This window comes from Phycomyces blakesleeanus (genome assembly GCF_001638985.1).
Source record: "Phycomyces blakesleeanus NRRL 1555(-) unplaced genomic scaffold PHYBLscaffold_6, whole genome shotgun sequence".
NCBI classification, from domain to species: Eukaryota; Fungi; Mucoromycota; class Mucoromycetes; order Mucorales; family Phycomycetaceae; genus Phycomyces; species Phycomyces blakesleeanus.
This window is the reverse complement of record NW_017265139.1, coordinates 1,080,253-1,096,879: the sequence shown is the minus strand read 5'-3', so window position 1 is coordinate 1,096,879 and position 16,627 is coordinate 1,080,253. Positions and strand designations below refer to the sequence as shown.

Sequence of the window (16,627 nt, the reverse complement as noted above, 5' to 3'; positions counted from 1 at the left end):
CTGTCGGGCCAACTCAAGATTCCAAATATCTTCTTTAAGTTTCTCTATAAAAAAAAAGAATTAGTGTTAGACAAACTCAATGTCGGTTGAACTACATCATATTGTGCAACACCCCCACTGACATTTAAAAAAAAAGCAAATCACATAAACACACGCACACAAGCACACATAAAGCAAAAAAGAACGTCTTTGTCCCACGGGCATTTCCTTACAAAGGCACACGCGTGCACACCAAAATAAAATAAAAGAAAAGAAAAACTAATAATAACATCAAGTGCACGCGTGTAGGTATGTGTAGGTATGTGTATGTGTGTTTATGTGTGTTTGCGTGTGTATGCGTGTATGTTATACGTGTGATTGGGTAGATGGGTAGATATGTCGATGTGCAGATAGGTCCGTGAATGGGTGGGTGTAAATACTATCATTATTCTTATTATTCTTATTATTTTACCTTCGCTTTCTTCTCGTACCCGCAGTTGCTTGGTCGTCAGATCAGCGGATCGTTCGAGGTCGGCCTTTTGGATCTCTAGGGCTCGCAGCTGTTCTTCTTTTTCCTGCAGGAGTGATTGCATTTTTCGCACTTCAAGTAGTAGCCCCTGTCCTATTTCGGTGGCGAACTCAATGTCAGTATTTCTTCTGTCTTTGTTGGGGATCTTGGACCGTCGTTTTGTAGGTGTAGACCCGGTGGGTGGAGGAGGAAGGATGATGTCGTGAGGAGATAATGATGTAGATGGGCTGGGAATTGGATCGAGGCCTGTGCGCTATCAAAAAAGAAAGAAAAAAGATAACACAAGCACAAAGTACAAAGTACAACGTAAAAGTTGAGAATCAATACAATTGTATATATATATATATATATAGTGTGTGTGATTGTGTGATTTTGATATTTGTATTTGTTTTTAAAAGCGAATAAAAAAATGTAAAGATAGATAGATAGATAAATGAATAGATATATTAGTGTAAAGGCCCATATATAAAATATATGATAAAGAGCTGTGTTCTGTATCAGCCTTGTGTGTGTGTGTGTGTGTGTTGATATGGATATAGGTGTATATATTATATATACAAAAAAAAAGAGCAGGAACAAAATATGCTACCTTGTCTTTACGAAGGGTTTGACTTGTAGATGGAAAGGCTCGATAAGCTGTCAAGTCTCTTTCTAGGTTCTTTAGTTTCTCTCGGGTCATAGGTGGAAGTTCGTCAGCTTTTTTGGTGTCTTCGGTTTCGTCTCGAATCTTATCTTGGAGTTGGTTGATTTGGCGGACCAAGACATTGCGACCGATTCCATTTGGAGAGGCTTCTAGTTGTTTCTGGCGCTCACTAAGCTGTGACTTTAGGGTGTCGGTACTGATTTTCGGTGAAAGAGAGTCTGTTGGAAGAACTGAAGCGAGTGGACTTGGTGAGACAGGAGAGGAGAAAGAATGATGAGGGAGTGCCATTTAGGCTGTAAAATTTATATATAATATAAAATATATAATATATTATATTATATTATATTATTATTATTATTTTTTAAAGAAAAATAACAGATAGTAGTAGTAGTAGTAGTAGCAGTAGCAGTAATAATAATAATAATAGCAGTAAGAATATTATTATTAATATTAATATTAATATTATTAATAAGAGAAAAATAAGAAGAGGCAGAAACAAAAGAAGATGAAAAGAAAAGAAGAAGAAAAAAGGAGAGAAAAAGAATGAGTTGAAAGTTTAGGGTATGGAGCGTGTATATTCAATGGAATAAGAGATAAGATATATAAGTAAAAATGACAAGTCTACAATGACAGTACAGTACAACACACGCGCAATAGGGCTAAAGAGGTTTGGCGAAGAGTGGAAGCAAAGGGAAGGAAGAAGTATGAATATAAGATAAAGAGGTAATAAGGGGGTAGGAACAAAATGAAGGAAAGAAGGAAAGAAGAAAAAAAAATAGATCATCCAGCTCCATCACTCTCTTTGGTCTCATTTTTTTTTTCTTTTTTTTTTTGTCTTTGCCATGCGAGATGAGTGTGACGATGGTTCCCTATTATGGTATTTGTACTCTACCCGAGCCACTGTCGATTGGGTTACCCAAGGCTTGAGCAACTACCAGAAAAGATGATCGGACACGACAAGAGACCCTTTGGCGGTTGGAGTCCAGCAAGTACATAAAATAGAAAAAAAGGGAGTTCTATTATGGGTTCTGAGCTGATTTGACACATGGAAGTTAAGCCTTTCCGTTTAAACCACAGCAAGACAGTAAAACAAAAATAAACATTTTTAAAAATAAAAATAAAAAAGAAGAAGATATAAATAAAATTGGTAATATGATTCATTTCTTCTTGTGAATCTTTCATTGACTCGGTTTGTCTTTGAATGCTTTATATTACATTATTATGTGTACGATAATGAGGTAGTGAAGTAATGGTAATGGAAGTGGTAGCGGTAATGAAGTAGCGGTAATGAAGTAGTGGTAATAGCGGTGGTTGTAATGGTAGTGGTAGTGGTAGTGGTAGTGACAGTGGCAGTGACAGTGGCAGTGGTGGTAATGGTGGTGAAAAATTGTAGTGAAAGTATCAAGTATTGGTAGTGTGTATATACATCATGAAGTGATAGAAAATAAATAAAAATGAAACAAAATAAAACAAAAATACAAGTAAAAATCAATTTTCTTTTCTTTTCTTTTTCTTTGCTTTTTACTCGGTAACGTTGCCTGATAGAAGGGTTTCTATTCCAGCGTCCATCCATAGATGGTCAGATTTGGTGCCTTTGTGCTTTGCGTACTCTGTTTTGAATTCATTAATAAGAACATCAGCCATATCACGCCGCCTTGCTTTTATCCATGTGCTGATAATTGCATTATATGTAGCCGTATTTGGCCTATGTTTGGGACTGCTCTTCATCAACTCAAAGATCTTTTGGGCTGTATCTGGCATGCGATTCTTGCCGCAGATATCAATAAGCAGGGTGTATGTGAAAACAGTCGGGTTCACATAATGGGATAACATTGTGCGATGAAGGGCCAGCGCTCCATTAGGCCCAGATGTGTCGGATTGTATCTGGAGCAGAAGCGTGTACAACACACCATCGCCCTTGACACCAGCCGCCATCGCATTCTGGGCAATGTGCTGCACTGCTTCGGCAATATTTGGATGTGAAGAATGCCGAAACGCCTTGATCGCAGATGAAATCGCGACAGAGTTGGGTTGAACATCGTTATCAACCATGAGCTGAAACCACTGAATGACCTGGGGAATATCCCCACGCTTGGAAAACCCGTCAATAATGATACTATATGTGTACACATTCGGTACAATTGCCTGCTGTTGCATTTTCACATAATAACGGATACAATCTCGCATCTGGTTTGCATTTGCATATGCACGTATAACCTCTGAGTACGTAGCCACATCTGGTGTCACTGACAGTGCCACCATGGTGTCCAGCATTGTACTTGCCCGTTCACCCAACCCCTGTTCAGCAAATATCTGAAGAATAGCATTGAATGCCTGTATTTTTGGCTCTACACCTGTATCCAACAATTGGGCAAACACAGCCAGTCCATCCTCATACTGCTGTCGTTTCCGATGTGCCTGGATCAAATTGACATACATTTGTTCTTTTTGTTGGGACGACTTTTCAAACCGTTTCAGCAATTCAACAGCAGTCTCTAGCTCTCCAAATTGCACCACAAGCCAAATCAATTCGTCCAGTGCATCCACTGAGCTTGGTTTTGTGTCTAGGTAGATATTGATGGCTTTTTGAGCGTTCCGAGTTTTGTTTGTATTGTAAAGATGGTAGATCTTTGCGAGGGGTTTAATATCAACCCCTCGTAGACACCGTCCATTCTCCTCTTTTCCACTGTGCCTATTGGCCACAAAGTCAATTCTTTCCATTCGCTCAGCATTACTGATCGTTTTGTCTGACCGGATCATCGACAATATTTTCCAGCATGTATTACGCGATATGGACGTCAGGTTATTTGATGGGTCGTTCTGCATACTGCAATATATACTCCATGCTTCTTCTGACTTTTGTTTTCGAATAGCTTGATGCAATAGTTTGTACTTTGGTATTGGGAGAACTTCACAGTTATCGATAAATGCGTCAAACGATTGTTCGTGTGTCTGCTCAACATAATCTAGCACTTGATCAATTTGACTTTGTCGGTATCGAGACACTCCTCCTCCACCTGCCAACCGTTGACAAAAAAACATTAAAGAAAATAACCCAGAGCACAGGGGTAATGGTACAAGTGGTACATCATCGCGAGACGCCAGCGTCATGAACAGCGACCATGCCTTTTCTGCTTGTTGATTCCGAATCGCTGCCTCTAACTCTTCTAGCGATACTCGATTCGATAAATTAAATACTGAGAGTGCACCTTCTAATAGTGTGGGTGCCTCTCTTAAGCGTCTTGGTGCAGTTTTTGAAGATTTTCTTGAGGAAGTGGTCGTAGACGTTGCTGCTTCCGCCATTTCTATCGTCGAAGGTATCGCAAGTGTCGTGGGCATCGTCGTATGTGTCGTCGTATGCATCGTCGTTGTCGTTGTCGTTGTAAACGTAGACGTAGGGGTAGACGTAGACGTATGAGTAGACGTTGTGGTGGTATTATTTGTATGGTTTGACGAGTTTGTTGTACAATGGTCTTCGGGTGCACTGGCCACGGCTGTCGAAAATGCTCGTGCCTTTGGCAGTCTTGTTCTGTACCAGCGTACGGGTTCGCGTCGGGGTATCTTTCCTGGTAGAAGAGGACTGTCAAAGGCATCCAAAAGGGCCCGTAAATGTGTGTCCCAGCAGCAAGAAGCCACTAAAGGCCGCTGCGGTTGGTTCGTCCGTGACGCAAACAGCAATGTCGATGCATCTTTGAGATGGGCTGCTGACTTGCGCATCGTCTTGTGGTTCCTTGCTGCCCGTCCTGCTTTGGCCGCTGTCCAAGGGGATAAATTTTGGCAAACAAGACTAAAGCCGTCATGTTAGTGACTTGCTGATGACGTCCAATGGTTCTTTGCTTAATATTTTAATTTTTAATTTTTTTTATTTTGTTTTTAATTTTTTAATTTTTTAATTTTTTTTTTATTGCTTATTTTTATTGCTTATTTTTTTGTGGATTAAAATATTTTGATTTTGTTCAAAAGAAATCCACCAATGAAATTCATTCATTTTAATATAAATGTAAAATATAAAAATACTTTATATATACATATTGATTTTATTACTAGGTTTTCAAAGGAAATCAAATGTCTATCCTTGTAATATATGTAATATTAATCAGGTACTCTGATGTACATTTTTTTGATATAGATAGCTAGATGATTTGTTACGAGATAATCTCCCCCTATATATAATATTGCTTTTCTATTTATTTTATTTTTCTTTGGAAAGATAACCCCCTCAACTCTCCCCTATCCAATGCCCAATTCCCAATTCTCGATGCTCAAAAGACAGCTATTTGGTTGTGGTTACTGCGAATATTTTACAGTGATTATATCTTGTTTAGTTTTCATTTACCAAAAACCAAAAAAAAGAGGCTTTGATTGTTGTAATCTTTTTTTTGGAAATAATTTAATAATGCTTTTGCTTTATAACAAAAAAAATTCTCGTATTATTACAAGTATAGAGAAAGCTATATATAAAGGGGAGATAAGGGGGGGATTCAGATAAACAAGGCCTTTAAAGAAAGGAAATAATAATAACAAAAGCTTGTTAAAAGATAAGAAAGACCAACCAAGGTCTAGAGCTGTCATAACAAACAGTGATAACAATCAAAAGATTAAAAATAATAAAAAAGAATTTAGTCTCTATAGGCTATTAATTGATTGTAGATAATAAAATAATATCAAGTATCTTCTTCTTCTTCTCCTCTTTATATATTAAAGATCTCCTGGAGAACAATACTTCCTGCAAAATTTAAAGTATAAGACTATTTTGAATGATTAGAATTATGCCTCATTTTTAAATTCAATTATCAAGTTTTCAACCAGGCAAAATAGGTTTGTAAGACGCTCACAATCTGGAGCAGCCTTTAAGGGCTAAATGTCTTCTTTAAAGTCTTTTTTTTTACATCTTATTCAGCTCAAAACCCATTGATCACTATGAAAGATTTAATAACTATTTGGCGATATTAGTAGTAAGATTAATAATAAATGTATATAATAAGAAAGAAAGAATGAATGAATGAATGAAAAGGCAGGAATTTCAACCTTGGTTTCTCGGGTGATCCCCTCGAGCAGTTTTTTTTTTTTTTTTTTTGGGGGGGGGGGGGGGGGGAGGCCATTTTTCTCTTATATTATAGGAATTTTAGCTTTTGATTGCAATATTGGACGACTTCGAATCTTGTTTGTATGTATGTGGTGAATTTCAGTGTGAATAAATTTACTGTTGAGGAAGGAGAAGAAATAAAGACATAGACCCATGAGCAAAGTGGAGAGATTGTATAGGGGAACAATCAAAGGGAGCAGCAAGACCACAATACAAAAAGACAGCGATAAAGAAGTTTCTCGGTTTAACACAGACGATACTAAATAACCAAAAATATTTGTATTTTCTATGACAAAAAGTAGAGTTGGGTTTATTCAAATGTATATTATAGTAGAAATATAATAGCTGTGGTAGAGGCTGTACTCTATCCTGAGAGGCTTCTCTCTCTCTCTCTCTCTTTTGGTTTGGGCGACCAATTTGCCAAACCAGCTAAAACTTGTCTGCTGGTCTGATTCTGACAGCTTCATAGGGCTAGTAATCTTGTTTAATCATTAAAGTAACTTAAAATATTGCACTAAAGTTGATTAAAGACTAGTGCATTTATCTAGTGAATATATCAATAATTTTAGCTGCTACAAAACGTAGTTTGATTTATTACTATTATTATTTTTAAAAGAAGATAAATTATAGAGAGATAGAATATAAGAATGGACCCTTTATATACTTTTTATTTTTCTGTTGTATTCAGACAGACAATACACTCTCCATTTGTCGCTCAAGATGGTTATTTAAATTAATACACTAAAAATAATGGAAATAGCTTTCATTTTAATATCAATACAAGGCACCGAAATTGGGCTTAGGAGCATCTTAAACTTAGTAGACCTGCGATTGATCTTACAAAAAGCCGCCAATAATTTTAGCGAGAAAAGCTGTTTTATATTTTGAAATGGCTAGCAGCTTCTTTTATGAATTATATTCTTCACTTAGTTTTCTTGTATCGTACCGTAATCCCCACAAACACTCTACCCGCTCAGAACTCTTTATTACACTCACCCACAGGCTATTCCGTCAACTCACATTCTTTATTTGGTGTATTAAGTCTTTAATCTTTCTATGTAATTATCTCTGTGAATTCATTCATCGCAGCTACCTCCGTCTTTGGTTAGATTTTGTTGACCATATGGCGACATTACCGAAGGTTTATCTTTGACAAAGTCCCCTTCTGTCTCCTCTTCTCTTCTCCCTTCCCCTCGTCTATCAATATTCTTCCTGACAATCTCAATAGCAAAGTTGACTCGCCTTTTTGTGAATATAAACCTCCATTCACAACTATACAAAAACCAAAAAACAGACACACACAAATAAAACTCCCTTGTTCTTCACTTGTTTGTGTTTGTGCGTTTCTTTCAAAAAAAAAAAGTTTTGCCTATAATCCGCATGGAATGCCTACAATGCCACAAGTGCACCAGGTCGCAAAAAATATCTAGCATTCAAGATAAATAACTTCCACCCAATTACCCCTATTATTTATTAGGTAAAAGAAAATAGAAAGGGGGAGGAAGGGGAAAGGGAAGGGGAAGGGAGTGCATATTTAATATTGTTACCTTTCAATTATTATATTACATTTATTAAATATATAATATTGAAACATATAATCAAATTGAAACAAAGCACCGAAAAAAAAAGGAATGAAAAAAAGATAAAGAAAATCAATTGAATATAATTGGTTAATTAATTAATTAATTAAACATTTATACAATTGATTTTTATTTTTATTATCTGTGTATTTATTATTTATTGGATTTTTAACCTTTTGGATGACAAGCCAGGGAAATGGCTCGTTTGTGACATCCAAAACCTAATATAATATATATAATAAATAAATAAATAAAAAAACAAAAGAAAAAATATATGGATAAAAATTAAATGCCTATTGCAGAAAATATGTAAGTGTTACACAGTATATTAAAGAAACTAGCCCTGAAATTTTAACTCACTCAGCCTCTCCCTTCTCCCTCTCCTTGCTCTTGTTCTTGTTCTTGTTCTTCTCCTTTTCCTATTCATTCAGTCATGGCAAGCGACATCGGAAACCCGCTCAAGAAGTTCAAGCTTGTTTTTCTGGGAGAGCAGAGTGGTAGGTTCAATGGCGGCCATTCAGCTCTCATCATCTCATCATCTCTATAGTTGGCAAGACCTCGCTTATCACGCGCTTCATGTATGACACATTTGATAATACATATCAAGTAAGCCTTTTTTTGCTCTTTAAATATATGTTTATATTCATATAGATGGTTTAGTAAAATGAATAAATAAATAAGCAGACAAACAAACAATTGTATTGAATTTCAGTAAAATTGAATTATACTTATTTGTTTATTTGTGTTCGATAATAATAATAATAACAATAACAATAGGCCACGATTGGTATCGACTTTTTATCCAAAACGATGTACCTCGACGACCGTACAATCCGACTTCAGTTGTGTAAGAAAGAGATATTGGAACCCATGGAAATAGGATGCTGAATCATAAAGGGGTGATGGTGATGGTGATGGTTTAGGGGATACTGCCGGACAGGTAATTCTTATAAACGGCACACACACACGGACCCGATGTGTGTATGATGATGTGGACCTGTGTGTGTGTGTGTGTGTGTGTGTGTCTGTTATAGGCCAAGGATTTTTATCGTGCTTAGGGCACTTGTTAGGAACGGTTCCGCTCCCTGATCCCAAGCTACATCCGGGACTCTTCTGTCTGTGTTGTTGTGTACGATATCACAAGTAAGTACATTTAAATATTTTAATTTTATTTGTGTATGAAATGTATGGGTATACTATGTATACTATGTATAGTATGTATAGTATGCACATGCGCCAAAAAAAAAAACAAACAAAACAGGCAAGCAACCTTGCATATTTACATTTAAGTTTTTGTATAGATCGCAATTCTTTTCTTAATACAACAAAGTGGATTGACGATGTGAGGGCAGAGAGGGGTACGGATGTTATCATTGTCCTGGTCGGTAATAAAACAGACCTAAATGACAAACGGTAAGACAAACTAATGTTGTTCCAGAGTACAAGGACTAAATAAGGCCACACAAACACACAAGTAGGCAAGTCACAGTAGAGGATGGAGAAAGAAAAGCAAAGGAGTACAACATTATGTTTATAGAGACCAGTGCAAAGGCGGGTTACAATGTAAGTTTGCTGTTTACTGTTGTGTGCTCTTGAGATCTTATCAGCATTTAATTAAATATGATGTACAATTGGCTACTTAATTAACTGTTTAATTAATTAATTAATTGATTATTCGATTCAACTGATATCTTTGGTGTATTTTGTATGTATGTATGTTTGTGGGTGTGTTTTTTAATATTTAGGTCAAGGCACTCTTTCGGAAGATCGGCCATGCATTACCAGGCATGGAGAATACATTGGAGGACAGCCACAGAGATCAATGCAAGTTCTAAACAAAAACACATCACATCACATTAAACAGTGACGGCTTTATTCTAACTCTGTGTTATAGTGACAAAGGTCGATCTCAATGAATCTTCTGCGTACAAAGAAGACAGTAGTTCTTGTGCCTGCTAAAACGATAATAATAACAGTAATAGTAATAATAGTAATATCAAATATCAATATCAACAATAATAGCAACAACAGCAACAGCACCAACAACACCAAAAACAACAGTACCAACAATAATAGCCACAACAACAGCAAGATACCAACAAATTACTTCTTCTTTCTCTACTTTTGATATAATATACTCGAGTGACTTTCATCATATTGCCGTAAAAAGGAAAAGCAGTAGCAGTTGATAGCGGCAATAGGAAGAAGAAACAAAACATTATAATTTATTTATCTTTTTCTTCATTATTATTATATTTTTTTTTTTGAAAAAAAAAAGATGCAAAATAAAAACGCAAAATATACATATACAAAGTCTATACTTATTTCATAGAGACCAACTTGACCTCGAAGATAAGGGTAGCGTTGCGAGGAATATCTGGGGGAGCACCACGCTTACCGTAAGCCAACTCAGCAGGGATGGTCAACTTACGCTCACCACCGAGCTTCATGCCAACACAGCCAGCATCCCAGCCCTTGATGACCTCACCACGACCCAACAAGAAGTTGAAGGGCTTTCCGCTGGTGTTCTTGTCAAAGACCTTGCCGTTGGTCAACTTACCGATGTAACGTACACCGATGCGCTGGCCGTTCTTGGCATTCTGACCCTCACCGATCTTCTTGTCTTCGATGATAAGACCGTTGGCAAGCTTGGTGACCTTGGTCTTCTCTTCCTTCTTGGCCTCTTCCTTCTTGGCTTCCTTCTTCTTGGGCTCCTCCTTCTTGGCCTCGGCCTTCTTCTTAGGCTCCTCCTTCTTGGGCTCAGCCTTCAACTTCTTGGCAGATACCTCCTCTTTCTTAGCCTCAGCAGCACGCTTCTTCTCGTTCTTCTTGGGCTCAACCTTCTTGGGTTCTTCTTCTTCTTCTTCTTCCTCCTCCTCCTCTTCATCATCTTCTTCATCGTCATCCTCAGAGCCGAGGTCACCTCTCAAGAAGGCATCGATCTTTGCGCGATCAAGACCCTCGGGAAGGCTTTTTTTTCAATAAATAATAATAATAAAGTTAATAAGTAAACCAAAATATTTCCAAATCAAGACATATATATATATATATGTGTGTGTGTGTGTGTAAACTCTAATATTATTTTGCATTGAAACACGTCAATACTTACTTGTCAAGATCAAAGTCTACTCCCTCGTCGCTCTCATATTCATCACCACTCTCATCGTCGGAATGCTCATCATCAAAGACGTAGTTTCCAACAAGATGGATAGAGCTATAACCAGACCCAAAAATCAGTTTTTCTTCTTCTTCTTCATTTGTTTTATATATAAATATATTTTGAGTACCAAACTTACTTTCCACCGATAACAGTAAAGGTGATCTCTTCACCCTCAACAAAGGTGATGTCAAGAGGCTGCTGCTCGCTCTAATTAATTCAAAATTATCACAAAAAAGAATTGATTAGTTTAGAAACAACAATCCAATAATTCATAAGTATATGTATGTATATTACCTTGCCAGGGGTCAAGGAGCACAAGACGAATTCTTTTTCGTCAACCTTGACGCAGAGAGAGGTGCGCTTGTTGTCGGCAATCTCGGTAGACAAAGCAGCCTAGATCGATTACAAAGAAATGAGAGTAAAAGTTACAATTAGTTGATGTGATCAATATAACTTTTTTTTCGGTTTTTTTTTCTGCTTCTACTTAGATCAGCCCTGTATCACTCACCATCGAGATGCGGAAAGGTGCGGTAACGACCTGGCTGAAAGTCTTTTTGGGAATGACCTGAAGGCCTACATAACATGATGAATAACAACAGAGATGTTTAGTACAAGAATTGTTATGGATTTCTCCACTCTCTCTTTTATTTTAACAGATCAACGAGATCTCTTTCTCTTTCTTACCCCAGAATCCTTGAACACTCATAATTATAACTATAGAAAAAAAAGTTTTTGGATAGTGTAAAAAAAAAATAGAGTCAAAAGTATATTCATTTATATAAGTGAAAAAATTATGCCTCTGTGACTGCGATTTGACTTAAATAAATTAAAAAAATCCAGTCGCAAATTATTGCTATTCAAATATATAGATAAAAAAAATATGTTATAAATATATATACAAATAAGCATTTTCTACAAAAGAGCAAGAGAAATGGTTAAAAAGAAGTTATTCTGGTAGATTAATTCTTTACTGAAACCTACCTAAAGCAGTATTACTATTGTGTCGCTCGCTCTCTGCTAACTATTTCTATCCTTATTTTTGAATAGCATGTATTTTTCTTACACACGCGATTAATTGTTAGATCCGACGTTTTTCTTCAAGCTAAATAACTTTGTCGGAAATGTCAAAACTAAAGAAACTTCTTAGCTACAGACATAGAGAAAGTGTTTCTAGATAGATCCGAGCGGGCACTTTTTTTTTTTTAGAAAAAATGTATTGTTTCAATGTAATAGCAGGGGAAGAAGAATATTGACTTAATCCTTCATATATAATGATAGATGAAAGGAGCTGATCCCTTAATAGAGTAGTTTTATGTACCGCTCAAAGTTTATAGTCTCATTTTGGATGAGACTTCACTGTCTAATGGTGAAAGCTTATACTGAAAGTACTTCTTTTACTTCTCCAGTAAAACAAACATGAGGGTGAAAAATAAGACCTTTTTTACACTGGGGATAAAATACGCGGGTTTTAAAACAAAATACCATATATGGCTATGTGCTGCCTAAATATAGAGAGCACAATATATAATCGATTATCCAGTTGGTGAGAACCGATAGTTATTTTAGAGTTTTCCATTTTTAGAAGGTTACTCGGTTTTTTTTTGTATCATCGTATAAAAATAAAAAAATAAAAATAAAAAAAAATGACTTATTAACCCGTGACTGTTGCTTTATTCCAGTGCATTCTTTCTGATGTGTTTTAAAAAAAACGGTTTTGCAGGACAAAGCTTATTGTTTTCTTTTCTTGTTTACCTTTTAACTCAAGATGTCTGAAAAAGTACAGCAGCCCGATAAAAATGGACCTCTCTTTGTGGACTTGAATGACAACAGCAAGCCAGCTGAGATTGAGAGCATGTGCATGAGATGCCACGAGAATGTAAGTAGTTAGCATGTCAAAACAGAATAGGTATTTACACTGTATATTTTTTTATTATATTTTAGGGTACTACACGTATGCTTTTCACCAAGATTCCTCACTTCAAGTACATATTAACCTATATAGGTTTATACTTTAATTTTAACTTTAGATTTATATGAATATATATACATATATACATATGCATATGCATAATATGTTTTTTAGTATATCAAATTCTTATTTGTATTAACAGTAAACTTATAATGTGCTTATTTATTTAATTATTATTGGCTTATAGGGAAATCATTATTATGGCTTTCGAGTGTCCTCACTGTGGATTCCGTAACAACGAACTCCAGAGCGCTGGATCGTTCAGTGAAAAGGGCCACACTGTTACTCTCAAAGTTAATGGCAAGGGAGTAAGTCATGATATTTTATCTAGAAATTATATTATATGCATACATACACAATTTTAATTTATATTTTTTTTTATTTTTTTTTAGGATTTGGACCGCCAATTGGTAAAGTCTGACTATGCTTCTGTCAAATTCGAAGAGCTTGATCTCGAGATCCCCGCAAATAACCGCCGCGGACTTTTGACCACCGTTGAAGGATTGTTGGGTAATGCCATTGATGACTTGGCTCAGGGTCAGGCCGTTCGCAAGCACACCAACGAGGAGCTTTACAACCAGATTGAAGCTATTGTTAAAAAGCTTGAAGGCTACAAAGATGGCCAGGAACCATTTACACTCATTATTGATGATCCTTCTGGTAACTCTTACATCGAGAACAAATGCTTGCCTGCTCAGGATCCTCAATTAAAGGTCAAGACCTACACTCGTTCGGCTGAGCAGACCGAGTTTTTGGGACTCCAGCCTGAACAGCCTACCAACCCTGCTGCTGCTGCCGCTGCTGCTGCCGAAGAAGAGGATGAAGAGGTTCCCGAGGTTATGACTTTCCCTTCCAACTGTTCCCACTGCAACATGCCTAGTGAGACCAACATGCACATGATTGACATCCCTCACTTTAAGGAAGTTGTTATTATGGCCACTAACTGCGAGCACTGTGGATACAAGAGTAACGAGGTCAAGGCTGGTGGTGCTATTGCTGCCAAGGGTACCAAGATTACTCTCAACATCACCGAGACTGAGGATCTTTCAAGAGATATTCTCAAGGTAAACAAATTTACACACATTTTGTATTTATCTCTTTTTTGTTTTGGTTTGCTAACTAATGCATTTATTCATTCGTTCCACAGTCTGAAACCTGTGGTCTCTCTATTCCCGAGATTAACCTCGAATTGACTCCTGGTACCTTGGGTGGTCGTTTCACTACTGTCGAGGGTTTGTTGAGACAGGTTTACGAGGAACTTCGTGACCGCGCTTCCTTCTTGAGAGGTGACTCTACTACTGGTGAAAGCAAGGAAAGATGGACCAAATTCTTGGACAGTCTTCAAGAAGTTGCTGACGGCAAGCGTATGCCTGTTACATTGATTGTCGATGATCCTCTTTCCAACTCATATCTCCAAGTAAGAACCATGATTTATTTTATTTTTTATTTTATTAAAAATTTACACATTCTTGTTCGCTGTTGCTGTAGAACCTCTATGCTCCTGACCCGGATCCGGAGATGAAGATTGAGACTTATGAGCGTGATTGGGAAGTTAACGAGTCTTTGGGTTTGAACGACATGAAGACCGAGAACTATGCAGAAACCACTGCTGAAGAAAAGTAAAGATAGCGAGCGATAAGAATATCCAAAGAAACACATACATACATATATATATACATAAATACACACACGAGCAATTACTGTATCAATAGAGTTTTTGTATTTCTTGGTATTGTATTATTATTATGATTATTATTATTTTAAGAAGAAATATTTTAACAACCAATTGGCTATACCGTCAATAATAATAATAGTGATAAATAAATAAATAAAAGAATCTGTACAAAATTCAGCAGGAAAATATAAGCTCTTTTTATCAGGGGAAAGCTTTCTTTTTTCTTATTTTTCATATTATTTTAAAAAAAAAAAATATCAGAAAGTCACACAAACCATAGCACGTTGAATTGACAAGAAAGTAGGAACACTTTCCAAATATAGAATGTGTCAATGCGCTTTGAATCAAACCTGGAATGAGAATGATTTGTGTACAAGCAAGTTGTAATTGGTGATAGAAATAAATGCTTTTTAACATTTTCATCTACGCAAAGACATAGCATGTATATCATATATATAGCCCTTGAATATTTTCTTCTTATATTTTTTTCACCAAAGAATAACCGTAAGTTTTTATGCGCATTGTGTTTCTTGTCATAAAATTCAACGCGTTGCATATCAACTCTGTACGCATGTGCAAATGTTTGATCCTCAGCCAGCAGTCCGATCTCAAAATGCCTTGTGGTATGTTTGATGTCGCGTATAGCGAAGTGTAGCGCTGTATTGCGTCGGTATAATTGACAGATAAATCCGTTCCTCAGGTCCCTCAATCCCCTCAATCCCCTGTTAGCTCTCCTTCCCTTTCTGTACCAAAAGCTTGAATCTTCTCTTCTTCTTATTCTACTCTCTGTCTTAACGTACAAACCTTCTTGAGTACTCAACTACTCCCGACTTCAATAAAATAAGATAAAATAAAAATAATAAAAAAAAGATGTTCTGTCTTTGTGGGTGGCTTGTATTGGAGGTTATGGTCTGGTGTGTACGTTTCGTTTATTCTTAGAATCTCTGTTGTGGTCGTAAAATGCTGTTTGCTAAGCTGGCGTGTGTAGAAGCTGTGTAATAGATGAAGTCGTGTCCACGAACGTCCTGCCCGATAAACAAGGGTGGAGGGGGGGGGGGGGGAGTGGATAGAATATGATGACGCAAGCGCAATCCAGCCTCCGGTACGAATCGGTTTTCTCCATCTTGGCCATTCAAAAAAATAATAACAGCTAAACACCGCCCGCCTGTTTTTTTTCTTCCCCTCCCCTCTCTTCTATTTATCTTACAACGATGCTTCGTACTGCCACTACTGCCCAGCGCGCCGCTCGCGTTATCGGTCGCCGTAACGCCTCCACAAATGTCTCTGTCCAGAACCTTGAGACCCGCTGGAAGACTTTGTCTACTGCTGAGCAGAACACTGTCGCAAAGCAGCTTGAAGAGGCACAGAAGGCTGACTGGAAGTCTTTGTCTGTTGATGACAAGAAGGCTGCCTGTAAGTTTGAGAGAAATAAAACAAAAGAAAAAAAAGAATAAGAAAAATAAAAATAAAATTGAAATTGAAAACGTACACAAGAATTGACATGTCATTTCAACAAATCTTCAAGTCTACATTGCTTTTGGTGCTCACGGTCCCCGTGAACCCTTGACCACCCCCAACCACGGTCTTAAGGTCTTAGGTGGTGTTATTGGTGTTCTTGTTGCTTCCGGCGCTCTCTTCTACGCCATGCGTCTTGGTGGTATGACTTTTTTATTTCTCCATTCGTAATTGCGTTTGTTTGCTGAATAATTCTTGTTGTTGTTTTTGTTTGCTGTTGTTGAAAATATAGGTGGTGAGAACCCCCCTACCATGACCAAGGAATGGCAGGAGGCTACCAACGAGTACCTCAAGAGCCAGAACTCCAACCCTATCACCGGTATCTCTTCCGAGGGTTACAAGGGCAAGGGTTACGTTGTCGAAGAGTAAAACGTTGCTACCAGGAGAACCAGAAAAAAACAAATCATTTATACAGAATAAAAATAAAGAAGCGATATTCGTTTGTCATAGAGAACTTACACACACACACAAACACACAAAACATTTGCCCG

General features: G+C 37.1%; 5 protein-coding genes across 5 annotated transcripts; 4 read left to right on the top strand and 1 right to left on the bottom strand.

Annotated features, from left to right (window-relative positions):
* Positions 1-8,250: 8,250 nt before the first annotated feature.
* PHYBLDRAFT_85836 (hypothetical protein) lies at positions 8,251-9,776 on the top strand (the record flags this gene model as incomplete). Its single annotated transcript, XM_018443623.1, has 9 exons — positions 8,251-8,314; positions 8,365-8,423; positions 8,595-8,664; positions 8,741-8,757; positions 8,888-8,960; positions 9,119-9,230; positions 9,296-9,380; positions 9,563-9,641; positions 9,712-9,776. The coding sequence occupies 9 exons, from the start codon at positions 8,251-8,253 to the stop codon at positions 9,774-9,776; spliced, it is 624 nt and encodes a 207-aa protein (XP_018294128.1).
* Positions 9,777-10,138: 362 nt separating this feature from the next.
* PHYBLDRAFT_110386 (hypothetical protein) lies at positions 10,139-10,414 on the bottom strand (the record flags this gene model as incomplete). The annotated part of the gene is made up of 1 exon (XM_018428165.1): positions 10,139-10,414. A coding segment is annotated over one exon (276 nt), but the record flags the coding sequence as incomplete, so codon positions are not given.
* Positions 10,415-12,736: 2,322 nt separating this feature from the next.
* On the top strand, positions 12,737-14,803 carry PHYBLDRAFT_123388 (hypothetical protein). The gene is made up of 6 exons (XM_018428925.1): positions 12,737-12,853; positions 12,919-12,959; positions 13,134-13,254; positions 13,339-14,010; positions 14,094-14,363; positions 14,435-14,803. The coding sequence occupies exons 1-6, from the start codon at positions 12,743-12,745 to the stop codon at positions 14,567-14,569; spliced, it is 1,350 nt and encodes a 449-aa protein (XP_018294126.1). The 5' UTR covers positions 12,737-12,742; the 3' UTR covers positions 14,570-14,803.
* A 332-nt stretch (positions 14,804-15,135) lies between these two features.
* PHYBLDRAFT_143068 (hypothetical protein) lies at positions 15,136-15,381 on the top strand (the record flags this gene model as incomplete). Its single annotated transcript, XM_018430930.1, has 2 exons — positions 15,136-15,244; positions 15,305-15,381. The coding sequence occupies 2 exons, from the start codon at positions 15,136-15,138 to the stop codon at positions 15,379-15,381; spliced, it is 186 nt and encodes a 61-aa protein (XP_018294125.1).
* Positions 15,382-15,832: 451 nt separating this feature from the next.
* COX4_2 (cytochrome c oxidase subunit 4 COX4) lies at positions 15,833-16,505 on the top strand (the record flags this gene model as incomplete). The annotated part of the gene is made up of 3 exons (XM_018434100.1): positions 15,833-16,034; positions 16,147-16,275; positions 16,369-16,505. 3 exons carry the CDS (start codon positions 15,833-15,835, stop codon positions 16,503-16,505), a joined length of 468 nt encoding a protein of 155 aa, XP_018294124.1.
* Positions 16,506-16,627: the final 122 nt, after the last annotated feature.

Excerpts from the sequence above, each read along its gene's own strand:
- PHYBLDRAFT_123388 (XM_018428925.1), top strand. The coding sequence starts at position 12,743 with ATGTCTGAAAAAGTACAGCAGCCCGATAAAAATGGACCTCTCTTTGTG. Across the intron at positions 12,960-13,133 it reads ACCAAGATTCCTCACTTCAA|GGAAATCATTATTATGGCTT; the intron begins GTACATATTAAC and ends ATTGGCTTATAG. Across the intron at positions 14,364-14,434 it reads TTTCCAACTCATATCTCCAA|AACCTCTATGCTCCTGACCC; the intron begins GTAAGAACCATG and ends CTGTTGCTGTAG.